This window comes from Chanodichthys erythropterus, chromosome 22 (assembly GCF_024489055.1).
Source record: "Chanodichthys erythropterus isolate Z2021 chromosome 22, ASM2448905v1, whole genome shotgun sequence".
Classification (NCBI taxonomy): Eukaryota; Metazoa; Chordata; class Actinopteri; order Cypriniformes; family Xenocyprididae; genus Chanodichthys; species Chanodichthys erythropterus.
In genome coordinates this window covers 6,937,714-6,954,085 of record NC_090242.1, presented here as the reverse complement: position 1 = coordinate 6,954,085, position 16,372 = coordinate 6,937,714, and the positions used below count along the sequence as shown (strand labels likewise).

The following is a 16,372-nucleotide window of genomic DNA, read 5'->3' as shown; positions in this document are numbered from 1 at the left end:
AAGTTGAAGATGGTATATTTTAAATATTTGCTTAATGGCATCTTTTAACGAATGAAGTCCAATATCACTGGACTTAAAAAAAAAAAAATCAATTTCATAGAGACATCAGTAGCATTCTACTGAAGTCTCTATGAAATTGATTTTTTTTATATATATATATATATATATATATATATATATATATATATAAATATAAATATAAATATAAATATAAATATAAATATAAATATAAATATAAATATATAAATATTAACATTTAACATTGCAGTAAGAAGCTATCAATTTCAACATTCATTAGGCTTAAACTTAATTTAAGTGAACTTAAAAGAATCTTCACATAAACCCATTATAATAAATGTCATATTTACTTGTCCTGTCTAACAAGTAGGAAATCTACAAAAATTGAATAGTTATCAAACACTTTACAGTCTTCACTGCCTAAATTATAAGTGAAATATAAACTAATCCTTATTAAAGCTACAATTTTCTCTGTTAACTTTGTTCTTTGATTAACATTAATGAGAGTCATCACAGCAACTGGTTTATTAGTCTGCTGTCACTTTAAGAGCTGCCGCTGCCGAACATGACGCAATCTGACCGGCATCTTTTTCACAACTCTTTAAGTTCATGTAAGACGTTATTTAACTCATTTAAAACTGCTCTTATGAGGATACTTGACAAATTGTTTGTTCAGGCGTGAAAGAACTCGATACTGGTGCATCTCTTTCTGTGCACACGAGTCACATATTGTTGATGTAAACGATATAATTTGCTAGCCTGGGTGCCAGCCCGAACCCCGCCCACTACATTTTTTGGACGGGAAGTTCGTTCTGGACTCGATCCATTGTGGAGTAATTATACTCGGCTCCCAGAAGGCCGAGCCAATCAAACTGCCAAATTGCCATCGATGATGGACAGGCTATCTGCAGTTACGTAAAGAGTGCTTGGGTTTTCACCAACGATTACTGCAGCTGGAGAAGTAAGATGTTTAGATTCCGCTATCACATCTGTAATAAAAGAAATCGACAGCGCATTAATTTTAAAAGACGAACAAAGAACCGCAATCAAGGCATTTGCCGATGGGAAAGATGTGTTTGCCGTCCTTCCAACGGGATTCGGCAAAAGTTTAAGTACAAGTTCAACATACGTCACTTTCTGCGTTGCTCTGATTGATTGTAGGTCTATCCAATTGAGTGCAGAGTTTTTTTTTTGTTTGTTTGTTTGTTTGTTTTTTTTTACTGGTTCGGTTAAGACACGCCCCATAATTCAAGTGCAATGGAGCAGTATCAGACTCACATTCTGCCTAGAATATGAGCATGACGAAGTCAGGCTAATAATTTGCTATATAGTTAGCTTATCAAAGGCTCAACTTAATGTATTTATAAGGTATAATTTACCCAAAAAATGTCATTTCAAACCTATAAGATTTTCGTTCAACTTCTAAACGCATTACCACTTCAGGTGTGCATTATTTTTCAATAATACAACATCCTGTCGTCAATTATTCCTTAGTTATCTGCTGAAGCATATAGCAGACCTTACCTTAGCTTTAGGATTAGCTGTTTCTACATCTGTCTCTCCATCTCCACTAACATAAAATAAGTATGTTGCCACTCATACTTATAACCACAGGGCACATTGGACTTAATGGTAATGAGAGAGCGGACACTGCTTCCAGGGCTTGACCTGGAAATATCTGACTGACCACCTTCTGATTTTAAACCAGTAATTAATTTTTATATGGCTAACAAGTGGCAGAAAGAATGGGATGAAAATAAAAATAAGTAAACTTGATAAACAAACAAACTTATAACCACAGGGACTACTGGTGCTTGGAAGATATGAGCGCTTGAGTTGAAGCCACTTTCTCGATTCTCCTTCACTGGACAGCAAGCCAAATAAGTTCAACCAAATGAACTCATCAAATGTTATAAAAATGCAGTGGTGTCACTAGGGCTGCCTTCAACTAAAGATTTTTCTAGTCGACCAGTGGTCGTTCATTTAAGCCATTAGTCGACTAATCGCGCATTTATATTAATAAGCCATAAATCATAATAATGAGCCTTTAATCTTATGTAAACATAGCCTAATCAGTGCTCAAACACATACATAAAGCTTGCCACAGTGCACCGGCAAACGTAACGATTATGAATGTGTTGTGAAAAAACAGCAAGGAGACTGTCTAAACATTTTAATAATTTGTTAATAATGTTTTGTGTTTTCGGCTGCAGCGATTAAGTCAACAATGCTGACTCATCTCTCATCTCCGCAGTATTGGACGCGCCTATAAGCAAGTTTCATATGGATTACATAATCTGAGAATATTTATTTTCCATTTGAATTGGCTCGTTTAAAAGTAGACATTCCAAGCTGTAGATATATTTCTTGTGTCTGTGAGGAAAGCAGCCTATACGATGAGTTTCGGTTTATGCTTGTTACGAGCTCAAGTTCACAGAGACCGAGATCAGAAAACGCATCCTGATTGCTTTCATTGTTTTACAAAAGCACAATGTTTTGCTGTTATTGTGAGTTTTGACAGAAATAAAAGTAGACCCTTTACATTTTGCATTACTCTTATCTATGACCAAAAATGACGGAGTATTTTAAGTTAAGTGCAGTGATCACACCGGCGCCTCCATGTCATGCAGTAAACACGCTCTCCACACAAACACTTGGATATGCGCCAAATAATAGCGCACATTTATCTATAGGTAAACATTAAAGAGAATGGATTAAAGTTGCGACTTACATGTTTCAAGTGATGAGCCACATTTGAGGTCGGTAAATGATAGGTGAATGTTTGGATTTCCTGCAGTTAATGATCTGTGCCTCTAGGACTGCGTGACCTCGCCACTTCCTGTGGAGATTTTTTTTTTCTGCGACTAACCAATTAATAAAATCCTGGTCGACCAAGCCTCTTCAAGTTGACTAACGGTTAGTCAACTATTAGGGGGCAGCCCTAGGTGTCACAATCTAACTACGTCCTTGCATGCATTATTAGTGTTATTTTTAATTTTATTTTTTAAGCTTGTTTGCTCATTCATTTTCATGATGTGTAAAAGTGTGGCCAGGATATTCTCAAATTTCTACTTTTGTGTTCCATGAAAGAAAGTCATGTGTTTACAATTACATGACGATGAGTAAATGACAGAGTTTTATCTTTCGGGGGAACTATTTCTTAAACACTTTCTGGATTTTGTCTCGCAGGAATCAGCATTAACCGTGGACTGCTGTCGCTGGGGAATGTGATCAGCGCACTTGGTGATGAAAGCAAGAAGGGGACCTTTGTGCCATACAGGGACTCCAAACTGACACGCCTCTTACAGGGTACGATTCATGTAGTCCATAAAGTCAGTTGTTCATCAAATCCTTTTTTACTACACCACATTACAGTGAGTGAGTGAACTTTAAGGAATTTAAGACTTACTGATCCAGTACTTTAACTTCTCATTCTTAGAGTAAAATTCTGACTAACTCCTAGAGCTTTCTAGCTACAGCCTACTGGCCTGCATACATGCTAAAGCTTTGCTTGTATGATTACCATGTTAGAATGTTAATATGCTAAAACATGTTAACAATGCCTAACATAAGACAAAGTTTGTCTTTAAACCTTTTCAATCAAGTTACAGCATTTATTTTTTAATCTATGTACAGTGTGAAAAGCATGATAGATAAAGTGCTAAAGTGATGAAATGAAGGGTGAAATGGGAATGTTATTTGTTTTTAGTTTAGCAGTCATTTTTGAAATTACTTGACTTTCTTTTTCTATTGTTTTTTTTTTTTTTGACTAGTTGGTCATGAAATGCTTCTCAAACCTTTTCCCCAGACTCTCTCGGCGGTAACAGCCACACCTTGATGATTGCGTGTGTCAGTCCAGCAGACTCCAACATTGAGGAGACCATCAACACGTTGCGTTATGCTGACCGTGCCCGTAAAATCAAGAACAAGCCTGTTCTCAATGTTGACCCACGCGCACTAGAAATGAAGCGACTCAAACAGCAGGTATTTTGTCTAGTATGTTTTCAAAGGACAGCTGTTACATGACAAGTTACTTAATTTTAAGTTGAATGATGATTTTATTTATTTATTTTTAATACACAGGTGCAGGATCTTCAGGTGATGCTCCTACATGCCCGTGGTGGTGTTGCTTCTGTGCTGACTGGGTATGGCATATCATTTCTTGGGTAACACTTCACAGTAAGGTTCCTCTGATTGGCCATTGTTCATGTGCAAAACAGATATGTCTGTGATTAGCAAAAAACATGTTATAAATTTAAATCTTTCTCGCTCTTCACAGAGCGCTTACACAGATACACACAGGAGCATTTGAAAGCAGGCATCTATCAGCGGATACTTTAGTCTGTTTTTGAAGTGTTGATCATTGTAGCCAATCACAGACATGTCTGAACACAATGGCCAATCAGAGGTGTTTAAGAATCCACTCAACAGCACTCAAAATGCTAGAGGGAAATGCTGGTATAGTCACATTTTTACAGTTTCAGTACCGACTTGATACCAAAGTCAGTACTTTTGACAACCCTAATTAACACCCGTCAAATGCGGGTAAAAAAATCAACTGTGGCGGGTGTGAAGTAGCTGCCAGGCCCAGCTAACAACTCGTCTGGGAATGTGCCTATACATAGGTGAAACACCGCCTCTGCAGAAGGCCCCACCCACTGGTGTGTGAGATGATAATAGGCTTGTTTGAGATGCACCTAGCCTCGCCTGAAGTTCAGCCGAGAGTAGGCGGCTGCAGTGAGGGGAGGAGTGAAAAAAAGTGCAGGCAAGACGGACAATTCTCCGTTCTCGTAGTGCATCAGACACCTGCGAGATCAAAGGCGGATATCGCGGGATTCACACTTGTGCACTGTGTTGCTGATAAACTGGATGTAATTTACGTTCTGTTGCTTTTAAATGAAAATAAACATAATGAACAATACACCCAAAGTACTTGTTATTTTATCCATTCGAAGGATGTGTGTATCAATCATTTTTATTTTAATTACAGATAAGTTTTTATGTATTTTTATAAATATGATAACAATCACATAACCCATAGAGAGATCGCACTGTCAGAGACTTTTGGAATATTCACACATAATTTATATGCGTAAAATCATGGTGTTAGTGTTTTAAAATCAAACATTTTAAAAGAGATCAATACATCACGGTTGTTTAAACCAATAAGCTTTAAGCTGTGTCGTCATCAAGTCGTTTCCCATCATGCTTTTGGTCAGCGCAGTCGGTGGAGAGGAACTGCGCTCGACTGCAGAATCCGATGAGGCCGTCAACATGACATCAGAGCAAGGCGGACCACCCTCGGACACATTTCTAACCGGCATGCATCTCGCGGTGATCGGTTCTGCGCAGAATTTGCTCATCTCAAACAAACCTATTCACAGCAGTGGGTGTTTATACTGAAGTCTCACAGCAGACACGCCCCTTAAAACAAAGCGTTCAAATAAGAGGGCTAAAATCAGGGTAGGAAAAATGCCTTTTATTTCTAAATTATGACCCTTTTTTTATGTAAAAAGCATATTAACATTATAAGTGCACCCCAGGAAACATTATAAATCTATAAAACAACGCAGTTCATGACCCCTTTAAATATAAAAACTGCCTTGTGTGCTCTGTTCTTGAGTGTTGATTATTATATCTACATCTAAAGATGTTTGATTTGCAGGTCTGAGCCAGCAGAGAATGTGTCAAAGATCCTGGAGCAGAATCGCTGTCTGCAAGATGAGAACAGCAAACTGAGTCGAGAGCTGAGTGAGGCCGTGGGACAGACTGCTCTCATGTTTGAAAGGATCATCATGGTGAAACTTGTTTTTTAGTCTATAGCTGTCTAGTTCAGAGAATGAACACTTCAAATTTTGTGCATTGATTTAATTGTTTTTTTCTTTTAGACAGAGCAGACAAATGAGAAACTGCAAAGTAAGCTAGAGGAGTTGAGGCAGCACTCAGCGTAAGCATCAATGTCTTGCCAATCTGTGAACCAATGAGGTTCAGGAATTTCAGTAATTTGAATAAAATCTCAATTAAAAGATTTGTCTCTAATTCCAGGTGTAAGCTGGATCTAAAGAAAGTGGTTGAGACTCTGGAAGACCAGGAACTGAAGGAGAATATGGAGGTGATCCAGAACCTTCAACAGCTCATCCTAGACCTGCAGGTAAAGACCTGAGATTGACCATTGTGGTGGAAACTTTTAGTGGAGAATGTATTGTTTTCTTTAAAAGTGGAAATGGGGTTTTCAGTTGAAATAAGCTCCCCAGAACTGCCTGACCTTGCAATGCGTTGACGAAAAAGACTTTTAAAGGGGATAGTTCACTTAAAAATGAAAATTATCCCATTTACTCCTCCTCAAACCATGGTGTTTGTCTCTCTTCTTTCAGACGAACACAGACTTATTTAAAAATATCCAGGCCTCTACCAAGTTTTATAATGTTGTGAATGGGGGCCCAAAAAATAATGCATCCATCCATCAGGAGGTTAATAAAGGCCTTTTGAAGTGAAGCCATAGATTTTTGTGAGAAAAATATCAATATTTAAAACTTTAAGTATAATAAAAAGCTTCCACCAGACAGCCGTACGCATCGATTTTTGGCGGAGGAGTAACCCCTGACCCGACGCATGACAGACGCGGAAGCACAGAGGATACAGCAAAACAAAACGCCGGTCACGAATTAGAAGTCTAAAACGAGAAATTTTAAAGAGAAATGTCAAGTCACCTTTATTTATATAGCGCTTTTTATAATGCAGATTGTGTCAAAGCATATTTACATTGATAACTGGTATATAATTTTGGCTGCACATCAGCTCTAGAAGAAAATGATGTCATTGTCCATCTCAAGTAAATTCAGTATTGATTCATTCCTTTGTAAAAATCAATTAATTTAGTTAATTCATCCATACATCAGCTCTGGAGAAAACAGTGATGTCCTGAAAAATCTTTGTTGGGAGCGCTATCCGGCCCTTGCAACCAAAAGAGAATCGAGAAAGGAAATGGTAGGGGTAAGGGGTAAAAAATGGGATTGGGCCTTAGTCTGCATTGTCACACGGGTGCTAACTTAATGTTTAAATACTATTTTAAACATTAAGACGCCATAAACAGACTCCAAAGATTTTACCTGTCGAACAATGAATGTTATGATTGTTGGAAGGATGTTTTCATTATCATTAGTTTACAGTGATTTGAAATTGTGCAATGACCTGGTCCAACAGAGCGAAAGTGTGGGGATTGCTGCCACCATTGATGCCATGACTTCAGGCAGTGCTTCACCTCTGGAGGCACACACTCCTGGAGGATCTGATACCGGCCCACCAGTGGTATGTATTTTTATGTCAGTGGTTCTCAACTGTAGGGACCCACCACTCTTGGCTATGTTCAGACTGCAGGACTTGCTGTCCAAATAAGCACCTTTGAGTTGCAGTGCAGAACTCCTCCGTCACACAGGAAAATGCCAAGATCTTTGGACATACCGCTTGAAAACCGTATGAATGCTTCCAACATTTCCATCACCAGTTTTGAGTTTTTCGCATTAAGCGTTTAAAATCCGATTTGAGTTGCCTCTCAGTCTGGACACTCTGGTATTCTGTAAAAATCTGATCTGGAATCGCAATTTAAACCACCTCCAAATGTGGTTTGAATCACATTTGAAAAACACAGATTTCATGTGTTTTTTTTTGCTGTCCAGACTATAAAAAACAAAACAAAAAAAACAACAACATCTGGACAAAATCTGGATATGCAAAAAATTGTTTTGTGCTGGCAGTCTGAACATGGCCTTTGTATGTCTTCCTTATTTGACATGACTGATTCAGATAATCAGCTTGTTAGGAGAGAGCTCCATGAGCTGAACTAGTGCTGTGTCTGAAACCACTCTCTATCCACTATATAGTGCACTATATTGGGTGTTGGCCATTTTGTAGTGGTGTCTGAATTCTGAGTGAACAACTTAATTCCCTACATTCGTTAACTGGTTTATACCCACAGTACACTCTCACTTGCTTCATTTTGTTAATTTTGTACACTCCTTAATATAGTTAATATAGTGAGTGCACCCAAGTGCCATACACTATATAATAGGGGTGGGACGAGACGCGTATCTCACGAGACGAGACTCGAGATTGAGTTCACGAGAATAGACATGATTTTTACACACTATTTTTAAGAAATCCTCAATGGCGAAATACATGACTAAAAAAATATTCTGCAGGTGTATTTGAAATGTTTTAACTAATCATCTTGTAATGAATGTCATTTCAGTTCTACTTTCTTAGTATGAATTATCATATGCAGTAAAAGACAACAATACTCAAGTACTGTAAAAGGTTTTGCCACTAACTCAACTGACTGACTTCTCTTCTGTATGATTTCAGTCTCTTCAGACCTTACTGTACATGATTTATGAGCTTCCACAACTTTTGACCTCCTAACTGAACTCCTTTACACAAACTGATCATAGAAATAAAAACAGTATAAATAAAAATGGTAACACTTTACAATAAGGTCTCATTTATTAACATTAATTAACTAACATCAACTAACAATGAGCAATATATTTGCTACAGTATTTTTTAATCTTTATGTTAGTTAATAAAATAGTCATTCATTGTTAGTTTATGATAGTTCACAGTGCATTAACTAATGTTAACAAATGAAACCTTAGTTTTCTCTTAATCTTATTAAGCACAAACAATGTTATTCATTTTTATGGTAACACTTTACAATAAGTGCAACCATAATCGCACTCAATATTCAAAGTGCAAATAAGACCAGAGCTATTTTTCTTTGATACAGAGCTGAGAGATGGTTACAACTACACTGCCCAGCCTAAAATAGCTTTCATATTGAGAGATATTTGCATTCATCATGGAGCCGCTTTAAAAAAGCGGGGTATTGAAATCGCGCTTGAATGCGCGCTCACGTTTACTTTCACTTTCGCGATTGCGCGTACTTTGTAAATATGGAGCGGCGGCGACCGTTATCCAACTGAATTAAATGTTCTTTTATTTAAATACAAAGCAAAACGACAGTAGAGGCGTAATGTAAATGTAGCAGTGGCATGTTCTTTCCTAATCATCCTAACCACTCTGTCATGGCAATATCACGAGACTACTTTTCACCTCGACAAGAAATCTCGTCACATTTTAGTCTTGCGAGATTTCGTGACACGAGATCTCGTCACACCCCTACTATATAGGTATTAGTGAATGAGTGAACGAGAGCGTCATGTTCTCTGAGATCCACTGTGCGTCCACTTTCATTGTTTGGCAATGCACAGTGTTAAACGTCCAGCTAAATAAACTGATTAGTATTTCATGAACAAACGGAAGTTGTGGCCATTTTGGTATAGTTTATCATATGCTGCAACCTTTCTTATATGCCCAACTGATATATAGTCAGGGCATTTTTTTTAATTTTTTTTTTAACTCGTTTGTTTTTTGCTCAAATGTTCTAATTTAGGATGTCAGTGCTGATCCCCAAGCCAAAAACTCTCCTGAAGCCTACACAGCCCAGCATGCACTGCGGCAGGCTCAGATGTCAAAAGAGCTGATTGAGCTTAATAAAGTTTTGGCACTGAAAGAGGCTTTTGTCAAGAAGATGTGTCAGAATGACAGTCATTTGGAGCCCATGCAAACAGAATATCAGGTAAGCCTAGAAACCAAATCCTAAAGATGAGATGGATGAACAGCATGAAAGTCATGTTAATGTTTGTTTCACCTCTCCAGGAGAATGTTCAAAGCCTGCAGACTGCAGTTGGCTCTCTGCAGAAAGAGAAGGAAGAGCTCATCCATGCTCTACAGTCTGCGAAGAAGGACACCAATCAGGCCAAGTAACTCAATAACTGTGCCAGCGTCTCTCCAAACTTAAACTGCCTGTTCTAATGCTGCAACACGATGACTCTTTGATAGTTTATTATTTTCATGTCTTGTTTCACTCTAGACTGAGTGAGCAACGCAGAAAAAGACTGCAGGAGCTGGAAGGACAAATCGCAGAGTTAAAAAAGAAACTGCAAGATCAGTCTAAGCTGCTTAAACTCAAAGAGTCAAGTGTGCGCAATGTGACAAAACTCAACCAGGAGATTCAGGTTTGTGTTTACAAAAAGGTTTCATTTGCTGAAGGTCATTATGCCCTACGATTGTAAAGACTGAGTTGTGTGCTGGTTGATCTGTGCAGGCTATGAAGTCCCAGCGGGTGCAGTTAATGAGACAAATGAAGGAAGACTCTGAGAAATTTCGGCAGTGGAAACAAAAGAAAGATAAAGAAGTACTGCAGCTAAAGGAGAAAGTGAGTGTCAATCTTTCGTTTTTACATTCACAGATGAATGTTATGGTGTTTGACCATTCCAATTTTTCAAAATGTTATATTAATAAGGTTTTGTAGGAAATTAGATGTTTATTGTACACATTTCAGGATCGTAAACGGCAATATGAAATGCTAAAGCTGGAGAGAGACTTCCAGAAACAGGCCAGTGTTCTCCGTCGCAAGACCGAGGAGGTGGGCTGTTTCTCCAAAAATTTTCACTTGCTGTTTTGTTGATGTCTAACATCTAACATCTCCCTGCTCAGATGATAGGACAGTGTTTCCCTATGCAGTGGGTGATTATTTATTCAAATGTTTTTTAAATGTTTATCCTTAGGCTGCTGCTGCTAACAAACGTCTAAAAGATGCACTTCAGAAGAGAAGTGAAGTTGCAGAGAAGCGCAAAGACGTTCAGAACCGCGGAGCAGATGGTGTCGCCAACAGAGTCAAGGTACTTTTAAAAAGACAAAAACAAAACAGGGTTTGGTTTGACATCCAGCTTATTTATCATTTATTTTTGGATCTTGGCTAATTGATTCAAATAGTTTTATTTTTAAATGGTCTACCTGCTAAGGATGCGTGATGTATAGAGGGTATGCACGTGACGTCACCGTCGACCGTTAAGACTGCGGTCACGCCCGCTAAGTGGCAAAAGACTGAGCGGCAGCATCGGTTTTTAGCATGAATGCTGCAAAAAACACATCCAAAATGGAAATGAGCTTTGTGATTGACTGTACAAATAGCTTTGACACAAAATCTGAGGTATATATTTAAAGAAAGCAACAGATAAAAAAAAAAGCAAATGGATCACTGCAATTCACAGAAACAGCTGGACTCCAGGCAGAGAAACATGTTTTACAGTTATCATTTTGTCAAATTGTTGGATTTTAAGGTAAAATCATACCGTATATATTGTATTGTTATATATTATGTTGACAGCTTATCAATTAAATATTTTCCATCTTATATTCTGCATAATTGGGTGTTTTTAAATAAAAAAAAACTGACAAAAACTATACTATAAAACCATATATGTTTTAGGGCTGAACAATATGACGATATAACATTGATATAAGTGATTACGTGGATTTAAACCTATCGATATTGTAGTTATATAAAATATTTACAGGCAGATTTGCTCTATGTATTTCCCCGGCGTCAAATCAGGCACATATAAATGTCAGGAAACACGATTCCTGGCTGCATGTCAATATCCACGGATTAGGTTTATTTGATAAGTTGTAAGGAACACTTTCGCGTAACCTTTAGGGTAATTTGCTTGTTTTACTCGCGTTTTCACAGTTTCCACTATTAAATCCAGTCACGCAGCAGCTTCTTTTGCCACTCAGTCCAGCTGAGGGAGCGCGTTTTCGGCGGGAAAGTGACGCCGATGCATACCCTCTATTAATGCCATACAGGTTATTGGTTGATATTACAGAATATTTTTTTAAATGTTTATTTTTTTTATTAACACTTACTAGGGATACTCTGATCAGGATTTTTGCAACTGATATAACTACCGATTTCTTGTCATCATGATCGGCCAATACCTATCCTGATCATTCACAGCTGATACTTATTGCATTTAAAGAGGAATGTCCGAAGAATAAATAATGTTGAAACTAGAAATGTATTTCCTTTCCCTCTATCAAAAGAACTGCATAAATCATAACTCTCAAACAATAATACTAACCGTTGGGAATTTTTATAGTGGTTTATCATCAAACCAAATTTGCATCTTAGAGGGACTGATTGTTGTAATTGTTGTCATTTTGCTTGGTTAAGAACTGGTTGCTGAACGAGGTAGAAGTGCTTGTGAGCACAGAGGAGGCCCGCCGGCATCTACAGGACCTGCTGGAGGACAGGAAGATGCTGGCAGAGGAGATTGCTCAGCTTCGCCAGCAGATGGAGGCAGGAGAGAGACCTGTAGCCAAAGTCAGGGTGAGATTGGCGCACACCACGTTCAGCATGGAATACTAACATATATATACTACATTTGTGTCAGGGCTTTGTAACAATGCAAAGGCAGACCCATAAAACAAAACCCATAAGACTTGTTCATCTTCGGAATAAAAATGAAGTTATTGGTCATGAATTAAGTGGCTTGATCCAAGTCTTCTGAAAAGAAAATGCTTTATGATGAACCTCAGTGGCAGTTTGATGCATTTGAATTGTAATTTCTCCCCCACAGCGTCGTACACTGACCATTTCAGAGTTGGAAGGCCAAGGTGAGCTGGAAGCCTCCATCAGCAAGCAAGTGGAGAGTCTGGAGACAGAGATGGGGCTCAGGTCAGACATACAAAAATTGAACCGTTGTGAATGAATCACACTAGTTTTGAACTTTATCTACATGGACTGATGACAATGAATGCAAATGGGGTTATCGAGCCTTGAAAAGAACAAACAAAAAGTACCCTAAAAGTGGTCCATACTTCAAGTTTTAGTCTGTTCCTCTCTTAAGCTAGTGCAGGGTTTTAACTCAAGCCCTCCAGATCCACTCCAGAAGGCTCATTCGAGAGGTCAGTTCTCCTCTGACCAAATGAACAAACATGCTGTGATTATGATTCCAGAATGAAAGAACAACTCAGATTATGGATTGATGATATTCAGAATATTTCATCTAGCTTCCTGCAAGGAATCCGTTGTAGGAATAACAGTGATTTATTGAATATTAAGGGCACACAAATCAGGAACACAATGAGGAATGGTGAGGCCACAGTCAGAAGGGGGATTGCAGGAGTACTACGTCAGTCCAACAGGATACGTCACAGGAACCAAATCCGGAGTGAACGGCAGAGCAGATCCAAACCGCAACGGAGGGAGAAATGAGTACAGTCTAAGGACAACGATTTAGGCAAGCTCATAGATGAACACCTAGGGACAATGGCAGGGGAGGGAGAGAGTGAACCTGGAGAGTAGCGGTTGGGGGCCTGATGGTGGAAGCTGGAATGCTTTGGGGCTGGTGGGCAGGGATGATCCAAAAAAGAGCAGGAAGGGAGCAACAGGAAGAACGGGATCTGGCAGCCAAAGCAGACTAGGGAGCAAAAAGAAAAGGGGAAGGGGAAAAACTAAACTAACCTGACGGGAGCTCAAAAACAAGGCTAGAAAAACAGGAAAAATTAAAATAAAGAAATAACTAAATCTCAAACTTCACATAAATGGCAGGAAAACAAGACAAGGCTAAAACTACAGCAAGAACAAGATCATGGTTTAAGGGTTAGTTCACCCAAAAATGAAAATTCTGTCATCATTTACTCACCAAACCTGTATAAATGTCTTTGTTCTGCTGAACACAACGGAAGATGAATGTTTGTAACCGAGCTGATCTCGCCCACCATTGACTACCATAGTAGGAAAAAAGTACTTTGGTGGTCAATGGGGGGCGAGATCTGCAGTTTGGAACAACTTTAGGGGGGGTAAATGATGATAGTTTTAATTTTTGGATGAACTATCCCTTTAAGGGTTAGTTCACCCAAAAATGAAAATTCTGTCATTTATTACTCGCCCTCATGTCGTCCCAAACCCGTAAGACTTTCGTTCATCTTCCGAACACAAATTAATATATTTATGATGAAATCCTGACTGTTTCTGAACTGCACATTGGCAGCAACCTCAGTGCACCTTTTGAGGTCCAGAAAGGTATTAAAGACATTGTTAAAATAGTCGACGTGACTGCAGTAGGGCTGGGCGATATGGCAAAAAAAAACAAAATCTCGATTTTTCAGAACGATTGACCGATTCACGATTTCGAATTTTTTTTTTTTTTTTTTCCTCTCAGATTAACTAGTCACCTTAACTTAACTACAATATGATTTAAGTAACATTCTCTTTATTAACAATCTGGTTAAAACAAGTTCAGTTTCAAGTGCACCACACCTGAAGTGATCAAAATGGTGTAAATGTAAAACTATTTGTTAAATATCTGAAATATGAAGACAAATGTTATACAAACTTATCTTAAACACTTCCTACTCAGAAATAATATAAGAAAATGCTAAATATTTATTAGCCAAAAATATCAATAAATAACACCAGTAATGGGTTGAAAGCTGCCGTTTTGTTTTTACAAAGAATTTGCTGTTAATAATAGCCTGTTACCATCATGCAAACACGAAATGTCAAACAGGTTTACAGGTTTTTATTTACAGGTTTCATTTCATTGCACTATTTGTCCTATTGTTTTTATGTTTGGCGGACATGTTTAGGTGTTGCACTTGTCTCGTGTCTTTGTCTCGATTCCAAAAATAATAAAATCGAGGCAAAACAAAAATTCAAATTAATCTGAAAAAAAAGGGAAAAAACGCCCAGCTCTAGACTGCAGTGGTTCAACCTTAATGCCACAAGAGATCTTTTTTTGCGCAAAAACAAAAATGCTCCATTTAACAATCTGAACTGTTGTCACACAGTTGAGTGTACGCACTGCAGGTTTCTGTTTGCGTCCGAACGCTGGCTCAGTATTGGTCAAAGCTGTACACGACGCGTGCATGTGATGCTGATGCAGGAGCTGGCCGATAATGAGTCTACGTTCGGACGTAGAACCTGGAAGCTCTGCAACATAAATGGCATATGAGAATGACGGGAGAGCAGACTTTGTTGAATAAAGTCTGTTTTTTTTGTTTGTTTTTTTGTGCACAAAAACTATTTTCGTTGCTCGTCTGCGGCATAATAAAAGCTCCGCAGCTCTCGAGCCATGTGTCGCGCTCGTCTCTCTCCAGCAGCCTCGGTCAGCTCCAGCGCTTTCAGCCACACCCTGCTTCATACTACAGTAATGTTACTAAATCTTTAATACATTAGCTCATCCATTAATAGGATTTCTGAGTCCCATCGGATTCTTTTCCACTGGCTGTTGACGTGAAGACAACACCCCTCATGATTCCGCAAAATCAAGGCGTCATCAAGCTATGCCTTTGTTTTGAATAAATGACCTCTAGAGGTGAAAATTACATATTGTGCCTTTTAAATGTTTCGATTTGTTTGTTACATGAATTTTGATGGTTTTAATAAATTAAAAGTGGAAAAAGCTCTGACATGATTTTACTTGATGATTTCTTTTATTTTACATCTCAAAAAGCTGCAGTTTTAACAGGCATGTGTTGACTTTTTATATCCACAGTGTATATATGTACATCTCTCTGAACTCTTTCAGGAGTGCTCAGATAGCTGACCTGCAGCAGAAGGTTCTGGATGCGGATAATGAGGGGCGAATGAAACAGCGCTGGGATTCCATCACAACCATCGTAGAGGCCAAAAGCGCACTGAAGGTCCTCATGGCTGAGGTGAAGGCAAAAACATTATCAGATTTGAGCGTTTTATTGTGGTCCAAGCACCAATGCTTCTGGAACCCTGATTGTTTTGTACTAGGGCTGTGAGTCTTTGGGGTCACAGTTTTGATTCACAATTCATAGGATTTTTATTTGATTCAAGAATGATTTTTGCAAATTTAGAATGATTTGATTTGAGACACACAATGCGATTCGATTCTGCATTTTTAAGTGCATTCATAAGATTAGTTTGAGCCTGGCTTAAGACACATAAGGGGAATCCTTTAAATACATGAGTCTTAGGCTGATCAGAAAACATTGGTCTGTTAGGATGTTCGGCCCAGATTATCTGGTAATGTGAGGCATCTTCAGATCAAATTTTAAATCAAACTGTTATATTGCAGTGTTTCCCACAGGATTTTGTGAAACTATGGGGGGTGGTTTTTAGGCCCTCTAGAGGGGTCTGGGGGCATTCTCCCTCTTTAGAAAATTATGTATATTTTATGTATCAAATATGATACAACAGGCTTTTGAGGAACATTTTATTTTTTTATCTTTCACATTTATTGAAATCAACTGAATCAATAGGCAGCGCAAGACCAATAAGTTAATAGCCTATTATAAACAAATTTTCTCAAATAAAAGTTAGTCAACACAAGTCCACGCGTTAAGGTATTAATGATCGTTACCATGGCAACCACTTGTGGGTCCGGGTTTGAACGCGCTTCTAGTATATGAAAAGTATCTGTACATTAAATACAATGAATACAAAAGTATCTGTATTCATTATTTAAAGGGATAGTTC

The 16,372-nt window shown here is 38.3% G+C and overlaps 1 protein-coding gene across 2 annotated transcripts in view; it reads left to right on the top strand.

The window, feature by feature from the left end:
- Positions 1-16,372, top strand: part of kif4 (kinesin family member 4) — a 31,713-nt gene that overhangs the window by 8,127 nt on the left and 7,214 nt on the right. Inside the window, exons 8-23 of one of the 2 annotated variants that reach the window (XM_067376021.1) lie at positions 3,208-3,327; positions 3,827-4,002; positions 4,102-4,163; positions 5,684-5,816; positions 5,907-5,965; positions 6,064-6,169; positions 7,222-7,326; positions 9,467-9,652; positions 9,733-9,836; positions 9,947-10,091; positions 10,181-10,291; positions 10,418-10,501; positions 10,644-10,757; positions 12,092-12,247; positions 12,498-12,595; positions 15,453-15,582. In XM_067376021.1, the coding sequence (XP_067232122.1) occupies positions 3,208-3,327; positions 3,827-4,002; positions 4,102-4,163; positions 5,684-5,816; positions 5,907-5,965; positions 6,064-6,169; positions 7,222-7,326; positions 9,467-9,652; positions 9,733-9,836; positions 9,947-10,091; positions 10,181-10,291; positions 10,418-10,501; positions 10,644-10,757; positions 12,092-12,247; positions 12,498-12,595; positions 15,453-15,582 (1,889 nt within the window). Of the gene's footprint in view, positions 1-3,207; positions 3,328-3,826; positions 4,003-4,101; positions 4,164-5,683; positions 5,817-5,906; positions 5,966-6,063; positions 6,170-7,221; positions 7,327-9,466; positions 9,653-9,732; positions 9,837-9,946; positions 10,092-10,180; positions 10,292-10,417; positions 10,502-10,643; positions 10,758-12,091; positions 12,248-12,497; positions 12,596-15,419; positions 15,583-16,372 lie in introns of both variants that reach the window. The other variant, XM_067376020.1, reaches the window with a different exon arrangement.